The following is a 20,914-nucleotide window of genomic DNA, read 5'->3' on the forward strand; positions in this document are numbered from 1 at the left end:
CAGCTGAGAGCTGTAAGGACCTGGCATAGTTCCCAGGATGGCGTGATAGGAGCAATAACATTCCTAAGGTTTCTGAGGAAGAGCTCAGGGTCAAAAGGAACACGGATTTCTAAAAAATCCTCCCCAATGGGAGCCATACCAATATAGTAGTATTACCCCTTCCCTTTTTTCCCTGTCTTTATTCTTTCTTCTTTTAGTTCACTGACCTCATCACATCTTCCAGAAAAGTTCAGGAAAAATGCAATTGTACAAAATGCACTTGGACAAGAATTGGAACATACACAAAAAATTATTTAAATAAAAACAATTACTGCACATTGCTAAGTTACGGTTGACATTTCTTCCCTTTAAGAAATATCCACTTAGGCCCTGGCCGGTTGGCTCAGCAGTAGAGCGTCGGCCTGGCGTGCAGGAGTCCCGGGTTCGATTCCCAGCCAGGGCACACAGGAGAGGCGCCCATTTGCTTCTTCACCCCTCCCCCCTCTCCTTCCTCTCTGTCTCTCTCTTCCCCTCCCGCAGCCGAGGCTCCATTGGAGCAAAGATGGCCCGGGCGCTGGAGATGGCTCTGTGGCCTCTGCCTCAGGCGCTAGAATGGCTCTGGACGCAACAGAGCTACGCCCCAGAGGGGCAGAGCATCGCCCCCTGGTGGGCATGCCGGGTGGATCCCAGTCGGGCGCATGCGGGAGTCTGTCTGACTGCCTCCCCGTTTCCAGCTGAGGAAAAGTGAAAAAAAAAAAATATCCACTTAGCCTGACCTGTGGTGGTGCAGTGGCATAAAGCGTCGACCTGGAACACTGAGGTTGCCAGTTCAAAACCCTGGGCTTGCCTGGTCAAGGCACATGTGGGAGTTGATGCTTCCTGTTCCTCCCCCTTCTCCCTCTCCCTCTCCTACTCCCTCTCCCCCCTCTCCCTCTCTCCCCTCCCCCTCCCCCTCTCCCCTTCCCCCTCCCTCTCCCTCTTTCCTCTCTGAAAATTGAATAAAGTCTTAAAAAAAAAAGAAATATCCACTTAAAAAATATTTTAAAATATTGTCCTTGGTCTGAGGATTAAAGTTGGCTGGGAAATAAAGTTCCTGAGAGAATTTTATATCAATATTTGAATGACAGACACCGATCTTTGTTTCTCTTTCCCTTCCAGGTGTTGCTGGCACTAACATCATAATAGGCATAATTGCTGGCACCATTTTAGTGCTGGCCCTCATATTAGGAATAACTGCGTGGGGTTATAAGTAAGTGAAATATCTCAGTATTTTACTATCAAAATATACTTTAAAACATTTTGTTTAAGTGAAACAGCTAGAAAGTTTTGTGTCATTGGATAAATGGACCCACGATAAAAACCAATCTAGCTCAAGATTCAATCCATGATTGTTCTTGGTATGATTAGAGGTAATGAGAATTTGTCACTTTTTTTTTAGATCTTGAGATAACTCCTGTCTGTTCTAGAAGTACTGAATATTGTCTTACAACCATCACGTGAAGTCCAGTCAATATAAATTGTGTCTCATACAGACGTTGTGTTGGTTTACTCTTTAGTGACACGGGTTCTCTCTTGACTTAAACCCACACCCAGAAATCCAGAAATCTGGGCAAGAGAGTTAATTAGAGAGCAGAGTGTCCTCAATAATAACAGTCACATCAACAAGAACAGCAGCCACAGATCCGTTACTGGGTGTTTGCTATGGCCAAGTGTCGTGCTAAGGGCAAAACCTTTTTACCTTCGCAAGCCAGCGTGGAGGAGGTAGTATTTGTTAAATATGTGGGTGTTTTTGTGTGAGGAAAAGACTGTTCAGAGACGTTTGTTAAAATTGAAATTCAACTTGAAGTTACAACATTTGAAAGCCTAAGTCTTTTTTAATCTAAAAAATTAAACCTTAAAAGTTTTTGGTTCTATTTATAAATTTTTAAAAGTTACGCCATACGACTTTTGAAAATTGGATCCCGTTAAGCAGTTAGATTAGTAAATGACTTAATACATTCCAAACTTATATATTTAAAATGTTCAGTTTACTTAAGCACTTTAATGTGTAAAATGTCCTTAGTACTCAAATAACTTATTTAATTTTAATACCTTGAAACTTAAAATGGAACTTAAATTCTCTTTAATATTTCAACGTAAAAATCATAGTTCTGTTGATTCTGATTCTGTTTGAGGTCCTAGCCCCAAGTGTTTCTCTATTTGGGAGTCCTGCATCTTTTACTAGGTATTACCTAATTTTTTTTTTTTTTTTTTTAGAAAGGAGAGAGAGACAGAGAGAGACAGAGAGAGAGAGAGAGAGGAGAGAAAGACCGAGAGAGAGAGAGAAGGGGGGAGGAGCAGGAAGTTTCAACTCCCATATGTGCCTTGACCAGGCTAGCCCAGGGTTTCAAACCGGCGACCTCAGCATTTCCAGGTCGACGCTTTATCCACTGCGCCACCACAGGTCAGGCCGGTATTACCTTATTTTATAACTTCTTCTCCCATCTCATATACCAAACTTATTTCACTAAAAGAGTTGGGAATTAGAATATTTCAATCTTTAAAATAACTCCAAAACTTTCAGTAAACTATATATTTGTTGGCTGTTATTATCACCTGACATGGATCTTAAACCAATTAATTGGATCAAAGGGCATACATACCTTTAAAATTGTATGTGCCTGTTGCTTGTGGAGAGGTCAGAACCCTGAAAGAGCTGCTTTGAAAAGAGAGAGTAGTTTGTATGCTGCAAATATTAAACTTACAGAAAGACGTTTGAGGAAGGCATTATTAACAAGAAGTACAGACAGCACAGTGCAGTTTAGCCTAGTGTAGCGGAGGAGGCACAGCATAATAGTAATGGTTTGCCCAGATTAGATGAGCCCCAGCTCTCTACGGGCTCACAGACGCTTAATACCTCTCATACCTCGGGCCTCTCTGATGGGCAGGTAATTAGGTATATTATATACCTATATTTGCACAGGCTGATTTCAGCATGACATTTGGAATTACAAAATAATAGTCTGAAAGGCTTTTCTGTTTCCTTATTGTTGGCTCTCCCCTCACAGCTCAGGTGAATTAGCCCCTTCTTGGAGCTGCCCCAGATCCTGGATTTGTGTGATGAAAGCCTGACGTAGCATTACCATCACAGGCATTGTTGGGAAGTAGTCCGGTGGTTGCATTTTCATGTGAAATAGGAAAGCAGAATTGTTAGTTATATATTGTATGATTTTCTGCCACCTACTGATGCAAGGAGATATTTCATTTTTCTAATTTTGGAAAAAAATGTCTTTCAGAAAATATGAAAACCTAACCATCTACTCTATTGCTAATGTAATGACCTGTGCTCATTTGTTTTAGTGACTAGAATTAAAGGACTTCTTTCTGTGTATCATTTCTTATTTTTCATGAAGTTTTTTGAAGTGTCATTGTTTTTCTTTCATTTCTGAGTACATGTACTTTGCCAATTCATTAAGGAAAAAGAGCTTGCCTGTACTGAAGTACCCTCTTTATAAATAATTTGAACCTAATTGATGAAAGTTTTAATGTCACTATACTTATTCAGACTATGTTTAAAAATAGAATGAGACTGTAGAAAATTTTAATACAGAAATTAATTTTATTAATATGGTGGTTCACATATTCTGTTTCAAATTCAGAAATGGATTTAGGACCTGAGAACTCATTTTCTCATTAATCCTTCCAATTAAACTTTCTACCCCTTCTCCAAGCCTCAGAGTGAGTTGGGGAATGGCAGAATAGAAAAAAGGAATACTCGTTGGGAACTGGGAGACCACTTAGATAATGACATTGAAACAATAAAAAGTAAAACATATTGACTAGAATGATTCAGGGCTTATATTTCCCCCTACCTGATGATTTCAGGAATGAAAAATAATAAGGAACTCATTGGCACTTTTAACTTCATGTGCTCATTATTAAACCATATACGTATTTGGCAGATAAAGGTACTCCAAACGAAATCCATATGAAAGCATTATCTTGATCTTGAAGGAAGGAGCCTTCAAGTTGCTTGACCTTTCTAACTTGCCTTCAAAATATATATTAACACTTAATTCAGTCATATTAGAAAGTTAAAAATTAATTCTTGAGTTAAAAGTTCAGAGTTACTGGTGCCTTAGTACCACACCACATAGAACACATTTAAGATTAAAAACAAAACAAAAAAACTCATACACTTTTATTTTAGTATATGGCCAAATAGAAAACCAGATACTACACTTTGAACAATGTATTTCTAATGTGAAACTTGTGAATAAATCATAATAATTTAGGAGGTTCATAACAGTTGTGAATTAACTCACTCTAATTTATCATACATGATAATATAAAGTATTCTGGTGTCCATTTATGTTCTCCTATTTTAAATTCTTAGGAATAGGTTTAGTTTGGGGTATATACTGTATCTAAAAAGGAATGGATTATGATTTTTATTTTTGAATAGTTAATTTATATAAGTAATTTGATTACTTAATTTTATTTTAAAGTAATATACACATCTGAAAACCTGTATTTGAAACAGGATTGACTTTAGAACATTACTAAATATTTAATATGTTACAATCAATATTGAGAAAAGTAACTTCTTAATAACTGAAGTTTTTTATGCTTTAAAAAACAGTTATTTGAAAATATTGTCATTAACCGTTAGGCGTCACTTCTCCTAAAGAACAGTGAAGTTTGTGTTGGTGAGACTTGGTATTTCCCGTACAAATCCTGTCGTGGAGACCTTTTGATGAATGCTAGAGGTTATGTGTAATGCTCCCATGTGCTTGAGATGACTAATTCTATCTTTTTCCCTCTCCTTGGCCATGAAAAGAAACTATCGAGAACAGAGGTATGTGATGAGAATAATCTGAACATGTAACTGAAAGTTTTAAATCCCATTAGCATCTTTGGAATTCATATATGCAAGTATAAATCAAGCTGTTGTTTTTTATGCTGCCATTGTCATAAACTAATCTTGATTTTTCATGATCTTAAAATGATCATTTTAATAATGATGTGGAATATATTAATTTAAAAGTATCTCTCATTATTTAATTTTAATGGTTTTTCATCCTACAATACTGCAATTAATGATTGTATTTGCGTTACTTTTATAGTAATATATAGGGGAATTGACTTTTTCCTAAAACAAACTTTTTCTATGTTAAGGTGTCACCTTTGTTTACATTAATTAATGAACTTTTCTTTATGCTTATAATATTCTTTTTGCCTAATACTTTCTGAGGGGAATTACATTTTATTTCTTACTGTTATTTATCAGTAACTTTCACTCATAAGTGACAAAATTTCTATGGGCACAGGTGTTGTGGTCAGGAGATTGTCCTGCCACTTAAGAGCCTGTTTAATATCTGTAGGAGAAAATGTTTTTTATACTGATCAGGTAATTGCGTAGGTAGTTAAAGAAGTAATTTGCATAGATAGAATCTCTGATTGTCAGACACCCCATTCATCATATTCTTAAAATCTATGTTTAATCAACAGTATAGAAAGGGATACAGAGCATTTCTGCCGTACTGTAAGAATTGCCTATTTTTTAATAAATCCAAATTAGCCCATATTGAGGTACACCCTTTACTTTTCATTTTAAAAATTATTATTGCTCTTAGCTATTGATTCAAAATAATCTAAAATATCCCAGAAATGGATGGTCCAGACAAGGTCTTGTTCATCATGTGCTAGTTTTGTACTCAAGGTGGATATCTCTGCAGATTACTGCTTCCTTAGCTTTTCCTACTGTCTTGTTAAATGCTGCTGGCAGATCAGGAATGAGATGTAATAAACATGGGGAGACTTTTTCAGGCCCCAACCACAGCTTTCATTTTTCACAAATTCAAATTGTAAACTTTCCCTTCTCTTTCCTTCCACATTGTAGTTTAAAGTTCCTGTAAGCTTTAGGCATAAGTCTCTGCAGGGAGTCTATAAATAAGTGGTGCCTACAGGGCACCGACTGAGAGCCTGGCCAGGTAGCATGAGTATTAGAAAATATTGACCTTGCCCTGGAGTAACTAACTCGGTACTAATGGAAAAAGGAAAATTGAGGCAAAATTAAATTTTATTAATTTAATTTAAAATTACATTAAAATTTAAAAACAACTCGATCTTTTTGTGCCATGTTTTAAACTCCTGTGTCCTGAAACGTTGGGGAAGAGCTGGAGCCGTTGAAGCTACCTGTCCGGTAGAAGTTGCACAGTTACATCAGAAATCTAAGTTTGGTGGCCTTCTTCAGTGAAAAATAGAATTAAGCCAATTAGCTCCATGTCCATAGGAGCTAAGGCTATTGGGTAATTTAAATTGCTCACTATATAAAAGGGAAAGTAAAATGTCACAAATATGTAACATAATCAGAACTAAAACAGTGCTCTAAGATGTGTCCTCACCAGAGATGCTATCCAGAGTAAAGGACTTGTCACAGTGCAAAAAGAATGACTACTATATAAAGCTCTTATTCTAACTTAGTATATGTATAGGTATAATTATGGAAATTTTTATATTAAGATTCTCTTTTACGTACCTGATATAATTTCATGTCTCCTGATATTACTCAGTCATTATTTCATCAATCTGGCTACTCATTTGGAATCTAGTTTATATTTTAAGAATTGTCACATCTTAAACAGGTATTTATTTTACATATTTTGATTGGCTTTAACACAACCTTTATTTTTGCTTTTGCCCATAGCTAGTGAATCTTGAGTTTGTACAATACTTACAGTGGAGGAGTAGCAGAATAGACTTTAGATCAGAAAGTCGTGATGTATAACTATCTTCTAAAGGATTTCCCTTTTTGAGAAAACGTTAAGTGGTTATAGAAAAGGTGATAAGAAGGGACCAAAGAATGCATCGATAAATTTCCAATCTTGTAAAAATTTCTGCAGATATTCAAATAAAGATGTGCTCAGTTTCAAAGGGTGCTGGGAAGTAGAAGTAAGAATTCTGAGTTATCCTTGCCTTTAAATTAGGTTTTTCTTTTAAATGCCATTGGTAGGAGGACCTATTGACAAGGAATCAGAAATCTACTTGCTAGTATGTGTTCTTGGGAAGTTACTGAAACTTTCCTCAACTCTAAAATCAGATAGAGTTCTTTGTAAAGCATTACAATAGGAGAAATATTAGTTCGATCTCTGAAGACTTTATGCTTCTCTGATCTTCAAATGAACAAGATGGATGTGGTTCTCAGGGAGGAAGGTAGCATTCACCTAAAGGTACTGGGTAAGCTGCTGAAAAGATAGATACCAGTCCATGTAAAATTGACTTAGCCAGTTAACAGATTTATATTAATAATATACGGGCTCTGAAATGCCAAATTGGGTGTAACTTTCAAATTGTTGGAGAGGTCAGGCAAGTAATTCTGTGAAGGAACCTGGTAACTTGGTGAATTTTCCCTCCAGAGAACGTGTCCTTAAAGTTCTCATTATATGAAGGAATGTGGGATAGGTTTAATTGCAGGTCTGACAAAAAGATACAAAGCAAACTCATTTTTTTTTCCTTTTTGTTTATAAACCGCTTAATGGAAAATAGAAGCTCGTTCTGGGGCAGAATGCATCATATTGCTTGAAACCTGCCAATGCCACATTGTGAAGGGTAAAACCATGGTACCTGGGGCCACAGAGAATTCTTGCATGTCATATAGTTAGAAGGGTGGCTCTTGGTCCTTTTCTTTAAAGTCTTCAGGGAGGAAGAGCTCCAGATTTTTTTTCAGTTGATGCTATTGTTTATATTTTAGTAGCATAATTGCTTTAGGACTAGGTAGATGTATACTTTATAACAAGAATTATAAGACACCTATATTCAGCTTAAATATTCTCTTTCTTTGTCTGAAACGAACACATATCATTATGATTAAGGTGAAATATATAGAAGGAACAATTTAGATTGTATCTTACTGATCTATACCTTAAGCGAAATCCCCTTTCCTATTTCTTTTCTCTCTCAGCTGTTTTAGCCACTTTATTTTCTACTGTGAACCTCCCTTCTTTTTTCCAAACCTTTCTTAGTTTTTTTTATATTATTATTATTTCAGTGATAGTCATGCATCTGTCAGTGTGACTTGGTATACATTACACAATATTTCTTAAATCAGTAAAGTAACAATTTCAGTAACAGACAGCCCAGATCAACAAAGCACTGGAGAAATGCCTCCTTCAGTTAGGTTTAAGATTTAATTAAATTTTTCCCATTATATTCTCATTTTGAATATGTGCAAGATTAAATTATATATTTTGGTTGTTCAATGGACCCTTTTAGGAAATATCAGACTTCCCTCTGTTAACAGGGATTGTTTTTGAGTAAAAAACTTTAAATAACCTTTTATATATTTTGCTTATTTATTTTAAAAATTCATGCACATGTCTAAGATATGTATACATGTTATGTGGGAAATATGACTTAATTTTCCCATTCTAAAACTTAAGATTGGTCATGCCACCTAATGTGATAGTCATTGCTAGATTCCAAAGTTATATGAAATCACCAAATTTTAGGAAGAAAGCCATAAAGACTAGAAAAATAAATTTAAATCATTTATTTGGTCATTTATGATCTTTTATTACAAATGATGAAATGTTACTTTCTTGATCATGGGGACCTGATATTCTCTATCTTCACTAAATATTAAACAAGAAAAAATAGATTTGCTATAATATGGATATTGAAAAGGGGTCCATTTTTAGGTCATCAAAGATATTAAATATTATTCTTGAGACCTTTAACAAAAGTAATTACTATTAACATTTTTATGCATTTACCATGTGAAGAAAGTTACATGTATTATTAATAGAATTTTAAGAATGCGAAGTAGTTTCTGAATTTTGGAGACTTCACAATAGAGATAGGTAAGAAATCTAATCTGTCTGTGTTGATAAAAAGAAAGCTATGCCCCAGAAATTGCCTGAACTTAAACTTCCTTCCAGCACTCTGACTGAAGCCCACAGTTTATTATATGTTTAGCATGTGAGATGTTTGCACATTATGTAAAGGATGGGTGTGTGCAGTAGAGGAACGCCATTGAGGGAGTGGTTAAACACGCTCAGCCCCCTCCGTTGTGAGAGGCGGTCCATCGAAGCTGGCCTTGGTAAGTGCCTAAATGCCAGAAACATTAAAGAGAAGGTAATTTGGGGGGATTAATTAATGGGAAAGGTCAGTGTAGTTGGAACTTGTCTTTTTTGAATTTAGTGAGGCACATCTCATCAGTTTAAAAAGATTATCATTAAAGGTAATAGTGACAAAAAGTTTTTACCATAAGATTATTATTGGAAATGTGATATTGATGGGATGTTCTCTGACATCCTTTTATAAATATTATTATGATACAGAAGGGAAGTTTCCTTCCTGAGGCAATACAGAAAGCTTTGATTTTATTGAGAGCACTTTTCAAGCATTGATAGGCTATTTTACTAATAGGAGGCAAGAAAGAAAATAAAATTGCAAAGATTAAAGACTTCTTGCATAAGAATATTTATTATTTGTCCTATATTATTAACACTACTTATGGAGGATTTGTACTTTTCTTAAATAAAATTAATGTTTTGTAATGCACCAGGATAAAGAACTCATTATGAGCCAAAGTCACTTAAAGGGTTAAAAATATTTTGAAGGATTATGTATCGAAGATTTACAGGTAAAATTAGTCTTACAAATTAATGAGAAATTCCTTCTTTCTTACACAAATTAATATATATGTTTTATATTAGTTGGGAAATCTTTAGGCTTGTAGAGATGTGTGAATAAATACTGAGGATTGAAATAATATGAGAAGATATTCAGTAATTCAAAAGAGTGAATGACCAAGTATTTTAAACATTTAAAATGTGGTAATTGGTATAAGGAAGTAAACATCTGAAAGTGACATATTTTGGATAGAATTTAACATCAGCAAGTAATCATGACTATGCGCTTGGTAACCTAAGAGAAAACAAAAGGGAAAAGCACTTAGAAAATCTGTACCTTTGTTGGAGACCTACTTCAGTACAGCTCATTTAAAATTCTCGGTCCAACACTCGTTCATGTTACCTCCAACAATAGTACTGAATGGAGCTGAATCAAGTGTTTGACTCAGTTGGCTACTTGGCGGCCATCACTCACTGGCCATAATCAGATTAGCTATTGAGGAAGGATAGCTGATTGGGTGGTTCGATCTAAAGTTTTTTACCCTATTCCTCTAGAACATAGTAAGAATCTCTCCCAATCTCAGTTAACCTAATACCCGAGTGAATAGAGAGGGTAGGAGTACATATTTTTCCTTGTTGAACTCCTACAGTGGAGATAGAGAACTGAGGTCACCCACCAACTACCTATAAATATTCTTCTGTAGTCTCATCGGTCTATTCAGTTATTTTTTCCCAGCCTGTTCTTTCTCTTACTAAATTATCTTCCTTTACATATTCTGCTGTGCAGTCATAGAATTATATTTTTCACTCACCTTTAAATCTTTTTCAATTTCTTCACATTTCTTGTAAATGAACAACAAAGTTCCAAATTGAACAGAGAACTCTAATAAGAATTTATTTGGATTATATTATAGAACATACTTTAGAAATTTGTCAGCTTTTTAAAGACCAATCAAGGTTATATTATTTAATGTTTAGAAATCATGAATAGTTTATTTACCACGGTGAAAAACCCATTCTGTATCTGGGCAAGGACTGTCTGTCCCAACACGGCTCCTTCGGCACCATTTTTTTTTAAAGACACAGCTGCAGTTAACATCTCTATCATGGAGTTATAATGAAAAACTTCATCTCTCCATATTTTTGCCCTGAAGCAAAGTTTTATTCATTCTGACTATAAGGACTTCAGTGATTGCATTTCTGATCTCTAGGAATAACTTGAACTTGTCACATTTATTAATAATCTTACATGTTGTTATAGATTTGATTCATGTAGATCATTACCCCTACCTCTTTTTTCCTAAAGTAATATTTGTATATGTCTGTGTTCATGTGTGTGTGTCGTGTTTTCTGACTCTGAAATGTTTATTATGCTTTAGACAGTTACCCCAGGGAGATTATGTAAAAAAGCCTGGAGATGGCGACTCTTTTTATAGCGACATTCCTCCTGGAGTCAGCACAAACTCAGCATCTAGTTCTAAGAAGAGGTCTGCTTTTCTGTCGCATTTTCAGATTTCTACCTGTTCCATCACACATTATTCCATTAGTCAGAACATTTCATTATTTTGCAGCAGGTTTGATTACTTCTTCCTTCTTTCTTGAATGTTAAAAAATAGTATCCTTTGTTCTTTGATTACTCTGATTCAAAATGCCATATGCTCAGAACCACTTGTTGAACTAATCAGACCAGAAAGCCAAACAAAACTAAACTAAACAAATATTGCTAAATCTTTATAGAAACCCTAAGGTTTTTCATTTATGCTCTTATATGGCTTAAGAAACTATACATAGTATTTTATATTTTAAATGGTGAGCTTTATGTCATGTTTGGTAGTCAAAGAAAAAGGTTACTGTCATGCTTCGATATAAAAGCAGTTGTTAAAGTAAATTGGTAATATGAATGCTGCGTTGAATATTTTTTAATTTTAAATATATCAAAGCTAAGCTTGCTGTGAAAAAAAGACTGCTTCTCTGTGAATCATATATTTGAATATTATGATTTTGCCTTTTATGCCTGAAATGATTATTTTTAGACTTTATTACTTAGAGCTTGGTTCCTAAATTAATTTAAGTATACTTAATGTTTGCAAGTCTTATTGTAGGTGGGGTTAAGATATTATTTATATTTCTTAAACTTTGATGTTATATTCTTGCTCCAGGATATTAAGGTGCATGACACCATTTAAAATTCTGCATGCTTTATAAATGCTTAATAAAATAAACTGATAGAAGAAATAAATAGTTGGAATGTTTTATGAAATGAGACATTCCTAAAGGAAATGAGATATTCATTGAAAGACAACAAAATATTCCGGTGGAGAGTTTTTTAAAATTTGTTGATAGGGGTGTAATGTATAGGAATAAAAGATTGATAGTCTCATGTATTACTTTGGGCATAATACTACTTTTTAGATTGAAAAAAAAATTGCTAGTTTATTGAAAAGAAAAAATTAGCTGGAATCTAAATAGAGTGAATCATCGTAAAAGTCTCACAGTGGATTTCACTCTTTTAAGCAATCAGGAAGGAAAATAGAAGAAATTAGTGAGAGTTGGGAAACTCTATTTTATGTGGAACTATCCAAAGCATGAAAGGGGTGTTTTTACTCAGATAACATAGCATACAGGAAAAGTAAAAATACTTGTTTTCGCACAAGAAGTACACTTCTATGGAAGAATGTTTGAAAGATGTTATTCTTTTAATTTATTGGGGGTTTTCTGGCTAAGAATAAGATTTACTTAAATTCTCTCAGTGTATAAATTTTTTCCTGGTCAAATAATTTTAAAGGAAGTAATATGGTAAATAATTAGAGAAATCAATGGATGCTAGCAAAACTTCTGTTGCCCTTCTGTACAAAATAGGTGTCATTCCTATTCAACAAATGGTGTTGAAAAAATCTAGGGAATTAATATAATAATTGTGTCCAGTTCCACTTGTTTTCATTCTTCAATAGGTTTTTGTTAAAGCAGACATTATTAGCATTAACTGGAATGATAAGTGGAAAAGACTTTAAGTATAGTGCTATTTTCTAAAGTTTCTCCAGAAGACTTTAAAATATTGACTTGAATAATTCCCAGATTTTATAAAAATCTCCATAGATTATGACCTTTAAGCATTAAAAAATTGTGTCAAATTATGTATCCTCTGACATGTATGTAGTTTGTTAAAATACTCTTCTTAATGTGGTACAAGGTCGGTGTGGAAAATTTGCTTCTTGTAGACTATTTGAAGCTGGCAGGATACGAGTGGCAGAAGGGCTTAATGGTACATGGACTTTGTGAGAGGTACTTCCACGACAGACATCTGACTCAGTTCAGTTACTGTGCAGTTAACTGTCAGTGCTACATTTTGGTGGGCCATATATGGAGAAAATGCCAATTCTTGGAAAATAATTTTATTGCTTAAGGAAAACTAAATATTACTCTGACAAAGGTTAGCCAGGTTACATAGAGCAAATCTTAATGAAATCTCTTAGAAGTCCATGTTCTCATAATATTTGAATGGAATCCATTGCTTTACAATTAAGAAACATCTATGGTGGGACCCCATTATAACTCTGCTGCTTAGGTTATATAACCGACATGTGTCAGTGAATTTGCTGTATGTAGTTGTGTTCTGGGGAATGGAATTGGCTTGCACTGCATCCTGAGACTTTTCAATTATAAACTATTATAATGGGGTTCCATTGTATTTGACTTTTCTTAAATTGAATGTTGTGTAAATTCTGCCTTCTTCATGAGGACTCTCATGTTCAGTTCATTTTTTTCATTTCAGAGTTTTTTGTTTCTTGATTTATTTAATGCACAGAAATGCTTATCAATTTTGCTTACTGATTTCTAAACATTCATGTGATTCCAGTTTTGAACAATACATACACGTTTTCAATTCCAGGTCGAATGGACTCTCTCATTCTTGGAGTGAAAGGATTCCAGACACAAAACATATTTCAGACATCTGTGAAAATGGGCGACCTCGGAGTAATTCTTGGCAAGGTACAGGGTGACATTCCGAATCCCTCTGTCCACATAACCCAGATTCTACATTCTGTGGGCCCTACATTGTAAAGACTTGTTCCTTTCTGTAAGCTCTGGAGCTCTTCCCCCAGTAGAGAAGAGATCATTTCTTAGGAGTTCAGTTCTTTTTTCCTGGGTGGGGACTGGGATTGGATAGCACCCGGGGCCAGACGCACGGAGAAGGCTCTGCAGAACTTCAAGCCCCGTTCTCTGGGTGATGCTGCTTGTGAATTATACCCACTTGAAATACCATAGAAATAAGTATATGATGACTTTTCACTTATATTCAAATCTAGCTGTAAACCATATTTTCCAGGCAACCTGGGAGGCAACAGAAAGAAAATCAGAGGCAAAAGATTTCGACCTCGGTCTAATTCAACTGAGTAAGTCTGAACCTCTAATGGAAAACGGCATTCCAAGGTCCTGTGCAGTTAGTGTGAAAAGCTAATTAACCATATCGTGAAAGAACTGTAAACCAGGCCTCTGGTCTTGGTTTTGTCTTTTTAATTTTTTTTTTTCTTTTTTGCCACTTGAAAATTAACCATGGCTTTTCTCTTTTACGTAGGCATCTCCGCAGCGGTGCCCAAACCAATGTTCACTGCTAGCGGGGTGTCACCTCGCTGCAGGCTTTTTCCTCCAGTAACCCGCCATGTGGTGTCTTGGTTCCGTTTGAAGGGAATTTTGATAACATTCCTTTCTTCTCATCCCCCGGGGTCCAGCCATTTCAGGGGGTCACCCTTCCTCTCCCCAGTATCCACCCAGCCTGGCAGCGGCCGGGGAAGCCCCACTGTGCTGGAGCATGGTCCTGCTCTCAGTGAGGCGCCGCCGCTGGGGGCTTCATGGCTGCAATCTAAGCATTCTCTCAGACTAATGGAACTAGTTTCTCTTTTAAATGTCCCTTCTGAGGCCATTTAAAAGGGCATTTACCGAAACTTGCACTTTAACGGAATCATTGTCACTAAATGCAACACTGTATGTTTCGAATGATAGCCGTGCATTTTATATTTATTTTTTTTTAGCTGAGGATGGGGTCTGAAGTTATATTTAAGTCATTCGTAATATGGTAACCACCATGCACTTTTTTTTGTTTGTTATCCCACTTAATAAAGTACAAAACCACCTTCCCCAAACCTCTGTCTGCCATCATGGAATAAAATACATCCATGCTACCCTCTGGACCTTGCCACATGATTTTAATTAACCGTACTTTCTCCACCCATCTAATTTTTTTTTTTTATGATATCTCACTGCAGTGCTAGTTATTATTCCCAGGATCTCTATTGCTTCTTTATGCCTTAATACTTAAAACATCTGAATAGCAGGTATTTGTTAACTGCTCATCAGAAACTTATATTAGCTTTCCCATCATGTACCCTGCTTTTTCAGTCCAGGACAGTAGAATTACCCTGAAATTCGGACCTTCCTGCTGATGGTATTGTCTTGTAAGTGGTTTGTCAAAATTTCCTAGAGGATATTTTATCATAGAAACAATAGATAGGTTCCAGTGACACCATTGCATGGTCCAGAATGGCATCATAGAACTCCATCACAAAAAACTAATCCATCAGAGTTTATCTGATACATTCCCAAAGCGCTTGGATGCTTTAGGGCTCATGGATAAACTCTTCTTGGAATGTTGTTTGATTTCTTTTGCATGAGGTCACCTGGTAAGAGCTCCTTAGCTTATCTCAGTTGCTTACAAGAGGACAGATAAAACTGCAAAAGGTTCTTCAGCACTTTTCTGTGTACTGTTTAGTATTCTAACAGTATTTTGTATGACAAAGCTTCGAAAAGAAAAAGATCCAACATGATATTAAAGCTGTGAATTTAGGACTTAAAGAACACTTGGTATTTAGCAAGATTTATAGCATTATTTTTTAGAATAATCACTTATTTATAAAATTATTTTCTGTAAAATTCCCACGCACACAATAAATATTGTGCTATTAGAGAGCCCTTGAGGATCTTGCCTGTGAGATAACTTAGTTGTAATATTTAATAAGATGACATAATGGAATTATCTTTATGAAAAAGAAATGCTAAGGACGCCCTCTGATTTTTCAGATTCTCTGGACTTGGGTTACATGTCTCATGTTACCTACATGGAGCCCAGTCTGTGAAGCTCACCCCTGTTCTCACATTCCCACATCACTTACTGGACAGACACTATATATATTTTCTCTTAAAAGAATACTATACATAGCATATCAAGAATTATATTGATGGGTTATTTTTAAACTTTTCATATTTGTTAAATAATCCCATTTGCTTCTGATTCAGCAACGTCTTACGTGTGACAATAGGAAGAGCAGAATGACCATGGACAAACACATTTTTTTTTAGACTAAGGAGTATTATCAGGTCTATTATTTTATCATTCCTTTTAGCATCTCATCATCCCAAAGGATGATGAAACATTGGGACCTGAATTAAAACCTGTACCATAAATGCCTATTCTGTTAACTAACAACATAAAATATCCTCGTTTGATATATTGTTTGTCCCCTGAAAGCTTTTGCATCTTCCTCACTGTTGTACATGATGTAAAAGGAGTTTTGGGCTTAGACTTTGTATTATATATTGTGTTTTTACAGGAGGGAGCCCCAAGCACCTGAGGCTGGGCACTCCCTCGCCCAGACAGTCCCATTCCAAGGCATAAGCCCCGGGGGCTCTGACAGCCCCCAGACAGGGAGTCTGGATCACAGGTCAGTCTCCACCTGCCCCTTCACTCTGGGCTGCCTCCGAGTCCCTTCCTTGGCTGAGAACAGGCTCATTGGATCTCTGACCGACCCCTGACGTCTGCTCAGAAGTGGTCCTGGGCCCGCCAGCACCAGCTAATTCTCCTCTGCCTTTCCATCCTGGAGGACACAAAGAGCTCTCCTCTCCTGTCTAATGCATTGTTTTGTTTTGTTTTGTTTTTTGTGTTTTGTTTTGTTTTTGCATGTTGCGCTATAAGCCAAATCAATCCACACAGGCAGGTTTATAGCAGTTTGATAAAATGCCATCATTCCCGCCACCACGGCCTAGAGAGAGTAGGAAGCCCACGGTGGAGGCCCTTGCAGGGCAGATCCCCAGAAGGAACAGCGGTTGAGAGCTCTCTTCAGTGACCGCTAGTGAAGTGGTCCCAGCCTTCGGAGACGCTCCCTGAGACGGAGGGAAAGGGCCGTCACGCACAAGTCAAGCCACATGCTGTAGGTTTCGTGGACCAGCCATGATACCAGTCCCTCGAGCTTCTAAGATTGTCAGTGACAGGAACTCATGCCTCCCCTTGGATGTGGCCGGCTGCCTGTGGGTGACTCAGTTCGCTGTGTGGCTCTGTTTCACCTGATGATCACAACAGCTGTGTGGGCTTTTTTCTACGGTTCCCCCAGGCCAGAGCGTGCGCTAGTCTTCATCTGTGGCTGCACTTGCTTTTTGACTTTTTCTTTTTGTTCAGAGTCTCAGGGGAAATCCTCTGTGCAAGTTTTAATTGGCTATCTCTGTGAAAAGCGCAAGCTGGCAATGATTGTGGCTAAAGGCAAAACTAGTGCGAGTTGTTCTGGAGTCAGGGGACGCTATCTTAGCAAAAATGGTCTTATAAGCATATCAAGTACCCCAGCCCTTCTCTGGGGGGGGTGCTTCATGAACTGATTTTGTAGCATATATTGGTTATAGCTAAAAACGAGGGAAAGGGCTCTGGAAAAAATAATCTCATGTTAATACAACTGTAGAAATATAATCTTGACTTAAATGTATTTACAAACTAAAACTAAATATGGAGGAAAGAAGCAAACTTTAACCACAGATAGTATATTTTATTATTTCCCCTGGTTTGTTTTCAAATAACTTTGATGAAAGTTTTATGGAGCTTGGATCTTCATTACCTATAGTGTTGCTAGAGTTACTTTTTAAATGAGAAAACTCAGTAAGACCTCCAAATTCTTCTAAGACTGACTTCATTAAGTATTTATTTTACAAGGGAAAAGTCTAAGGGGATGTACTTTTGCTTGGCTCCTGGGGTAAAAATGAAAGCAACTCTGGGGAAATAAAAACAAAACTTACACTCCCGACTTTAATGCCTTTAAGGTTTTCCTTTGGGCAGAAATTCTGATGGAGGCTCTGCCAGCCCCATCAGGGAAAGGCTCACTAAGGTCATTGTTATCCGCTGACAGCCATGCACATGGTGTTCGGATGCTCCAATGACAGCTTCTGAGGGCCACCGCCGCACCATGGAGACAGGGACACATTAGTCTGGAGTGCACGGAGTGGTGGAGGGAGCATTGCAGCTGCCCCTGCGTTGCCAACCTGCCTCAAGATCACGGAGGCCTGTTTGGACCACACTTAGTGTGTGTTGGGGCTCCAGGATCAGAAGCGTGGGAGGTTTTCTGCTCCTTATAGAGCCAGTTGGGGTACTTTTCTGGTTAATTCCAACTTGGGATCTGCAATCAGGTGAAAGACCAAGCAAAGTCTTTCCTTTCATATTGGATAAAGAACTTGGCTGTTTTTCATTGTTCGTGAGGATTCATGCCCAGATTCCAGGTTGGAATGTAAGCCTTCTCAGGGTTCTCAGAAAGCAGCATTACCATTTGAAAACCCAGGAGTCAAATGAGAGGTGGCCTAGGAAATGCCACTTCCGAGGTGGGTGAATGGGATTGCTGACAGGACTGTGATTGGAGGAGAGCTTCTGGGTCACTTTGGGGAGCCGCGTTTCAACCAGGCTTTCCTGAAACATGGAATACATTCTAGAATGCCTTGAGCCTTGTAGCTGAGTTTATTCTCGTGTGGTTGTACAGACTGCCTCATAATCACCCAACACCCATCCTGGTTTATTTGCCATAGTCACTTGCATTTGGAGGGTGAAGAACATCTTTGCTAAGCTTGTGCTGTGTATTTTCAGATTTTCTATCTTGTTCTGCTTTCTTTGTTCCTTCCATTGCTTTCTGCAGGTATTTAAACCCATGGTTCAAAAGAGACTATAATGTAGCTAAGTGGGTAGAAGATGTGAATAAAAACACTGAAGGACCATACTTTAGGTATTTTCTAAATTAATTTTATATCCTTTTCAAACTCTTCCAGCACATACAAAACTGTAGTGTGACTGGCTCTCTATCTTGTATCTCCCAATACAAGTTCCCAGAGGTGCAAAGGGTCCTTGTTTCTTTGCTGCCTTTTGATCTCTGTTTGTAGCTTCATAAGCAAGTCTGGTTCTTTTCTGAATGTTTCAAATGAAGCCATTTGAAAGGGTTATCATTTAGTGCATGTCCCATCACCATCCTGAGCTTTGTAGCAGCTTTCTCTTCATTTTACGCTGTGTAGTGTTCTATGGGCATGAAACATTCTTTCCACTAATGAAGAAGCACTATTAACCTGAGCAACTTAACCTCTAGAATTCAGTGATTCCATACTGCATTTTCCCTGCTCACTGCCTTAAGAGTGCATAGTGCATACGAAAACTCAAGGAAAACCATGAAAAGAAACTAAATGCAATTAGTGGAATTTGACTTCGAGTAAAAACCACGATTTGCTGGAACTTGAAAATTATTGAGAGAATATTGGCCACACGAGAGGGTGTAGAATGAGTTTAGGTTTTACGTGTTCAGTATAAACCATTAGTGAGCAGAGAAGGGCTGTGCTGATAAGTGTTCTACAGATTCTCAGCAAAGCTAAGGGCTTTTTATTCCAATAAAATGACGTATCTAACCCTTCAAGTAGAACAGGAAGCAGAACTGACACATGTTCTTGATTCCTGAACAAGCAGATAGTGTATTGGTACATTTTAGAAACTAGCATGTTAACTCCATTCACTGCAGCTCTGCGCAACATTAGCAGTCAAGAGAGTTTCCGAGAGCTCTTAATAGCACTTCTTCACTCTATCATATCAGAGTGATTTTCAAAGGATAAATGCCCACTTTGTATCTGACTACTTTGTGACTATTAATGTAAAGAAGAAATATAGACTGAATTGCTGCCTCTTCTGAACATAACAGTAAATTTTCAGATGATTTATTGCCATGACTTGAGCCAGCATTTAACAGATATCAAAATATATATTTGTATTCAACTCTCAGCGCCCATATAAGGTGGACTTTCTCTTCCTGTGTACCATTTAGTTTAGACATGTATAGTTTGAGAAAATGATTAGACCCACCTGCATTTTAATTTGATTCATACATTTGCATATGCTCCAAGGGAAGCGTCACCCCTGCCTGCTCACAAAAGTATGTCCTGCTTTTACACCCTGCCCCTCCCTTCTGCCCTGTCCCTGTGCTTCTGCCACTTTCCCTCTGAACCTCATGCACATACCCTCACACTCAAACATCCCACCCTCCCCTGTAGCTCCCGCGATGGCCAGCGTCGGGAAGCCAGGTAAGATGGTCTCGAGTGTTATTTGGAATCTTGGCTCACCTGCAGTCCCATTGCTCCTTTCTGTCTTCCTCAGGCTTGTGGGCAGATTGTAATTTGTATCAGTCCTGGAACCAAACCAGATTGGCTTTGGTCCAATTAGGGGTTAGGGCTTTTATACCTAAATGAACTTAGCATTTTTGCAGCAACAGTTTATGGAATGGTACCCCGGAAGAGTTGGTTCACCGCCCCTGGGTGAGCTGAGAGGTTTCTGTGGCTTCCAGAGAAGAGTTCACATTTTGTCAAATCAGCACCCAGGTCTGCCCAGAAGCTGCTTGACTCCACGCCCTTCGGATGGGGAAGTGCTTTAACGCCCCTGGTTGCACGTGCAGAGCTGCAAGGGCAATTCTAGAAGGTTCCTTTGTCTCCTCTCTTAATATGAGATGTGGGTTCTACAGTGGATAGTCACAGTAAGAATTGATTATTAAAGATTAATATTTGTGTTTAAAACCTAGATAAAATTTAGTGGAGGGTTATAAGTTTTGTCAGTTTTGGGATTGTTAAGGGTTTTACTGGTCAGACATGAAAATCAACACAGAATTTCTGTGGAAGGGGTGAGTGATTGAGATATCCCGGGGCTTTTTAACACAATGATTCTAACACAACAAGGAATTTGATCCACTCTCCATCCAAGCCAAGCCTCACACTGGAGGCCCTGTGCACCCACACCTTGGTCTATGCTCTTTGCCAACCCTGTGCTTAAGCTCAGTCTGCTTCACCAGCCACCAGGTCATTCAGGGTTCCCTTCTGCCAAAACCACCAGTGAGGGTGAAGGTCACTTTATTAATCACTCGTATGGTGTGTACTTCGTGGCATCATTATCAGAATGCAATGGGCACTTTGTGAATGTAGGAAACTGGTCCAGAATACAGCCCAGCATATTAAAACATAGTATCCACGTCACTACAAAGGGCAAAGCCAATATCAAA

General features: G+C 37.4%; 1 protein-coding gene across 11 annotated transcripts in view; it reads left to right on the top strand.

Moving 5' to 3' along the window:
* ADAM22 (ADAM metallopeptidase domain 22) overlaps nt 1-20,914 on the top strand; it is a 273,466-nt gene that overhangs the window by 243,931 nt on the left and 8,621 nt on the right. For 2 of the 11 annotated variants that reach the window (XM_066238160.1, XM_066238162.1), the window contains exons 25-29: nt 1,138-1,228; nt 4,799-4,816; nt 10,973-11,080; nt 13,483-13,583; nt 13,921-13,987. In XM_066238160.1, the coding sequence (XP_066094257.1) occupies nt 1,138-1,228; nt 4,799-4,816; nt 10,973-11,080; nt 13,483-13,583; nt 13,921-13,987 (385 nt within the window). Of the gene's footprint in view, nt 1-1,137; nt 1,229-4,798; nt 4,817-10,972; nt 11,168-13,482; nt 13,584-13,920; nt 13,988-14,169; nt 14,384-16,198; nt 16,310-18,529; nt 18,617-20,914 lie in introns of those variants that run through there. The other 9 variants (XM_066238167.1, XM_066238155.1, XM_066238156.1 and 6 more) reach the window with 9 other exon arrangements.

The sequence above is a fragment of the Saccopteryx bilineata genome, chromosome 7 (assembly GCF_036850765.1).
Source record: "Saccopteryx bilineata isolate mSacBil1 chromosome 7, mSacBil1_pri_phased_curated, whole genome shotgun sequence".
Lineage (NCBI taxonomy): Eukaryota > Metazoa > Chordata > Mammalia > Chiroptera > Emballonuridae > Saccopteryx > Saccopteryx bilineata.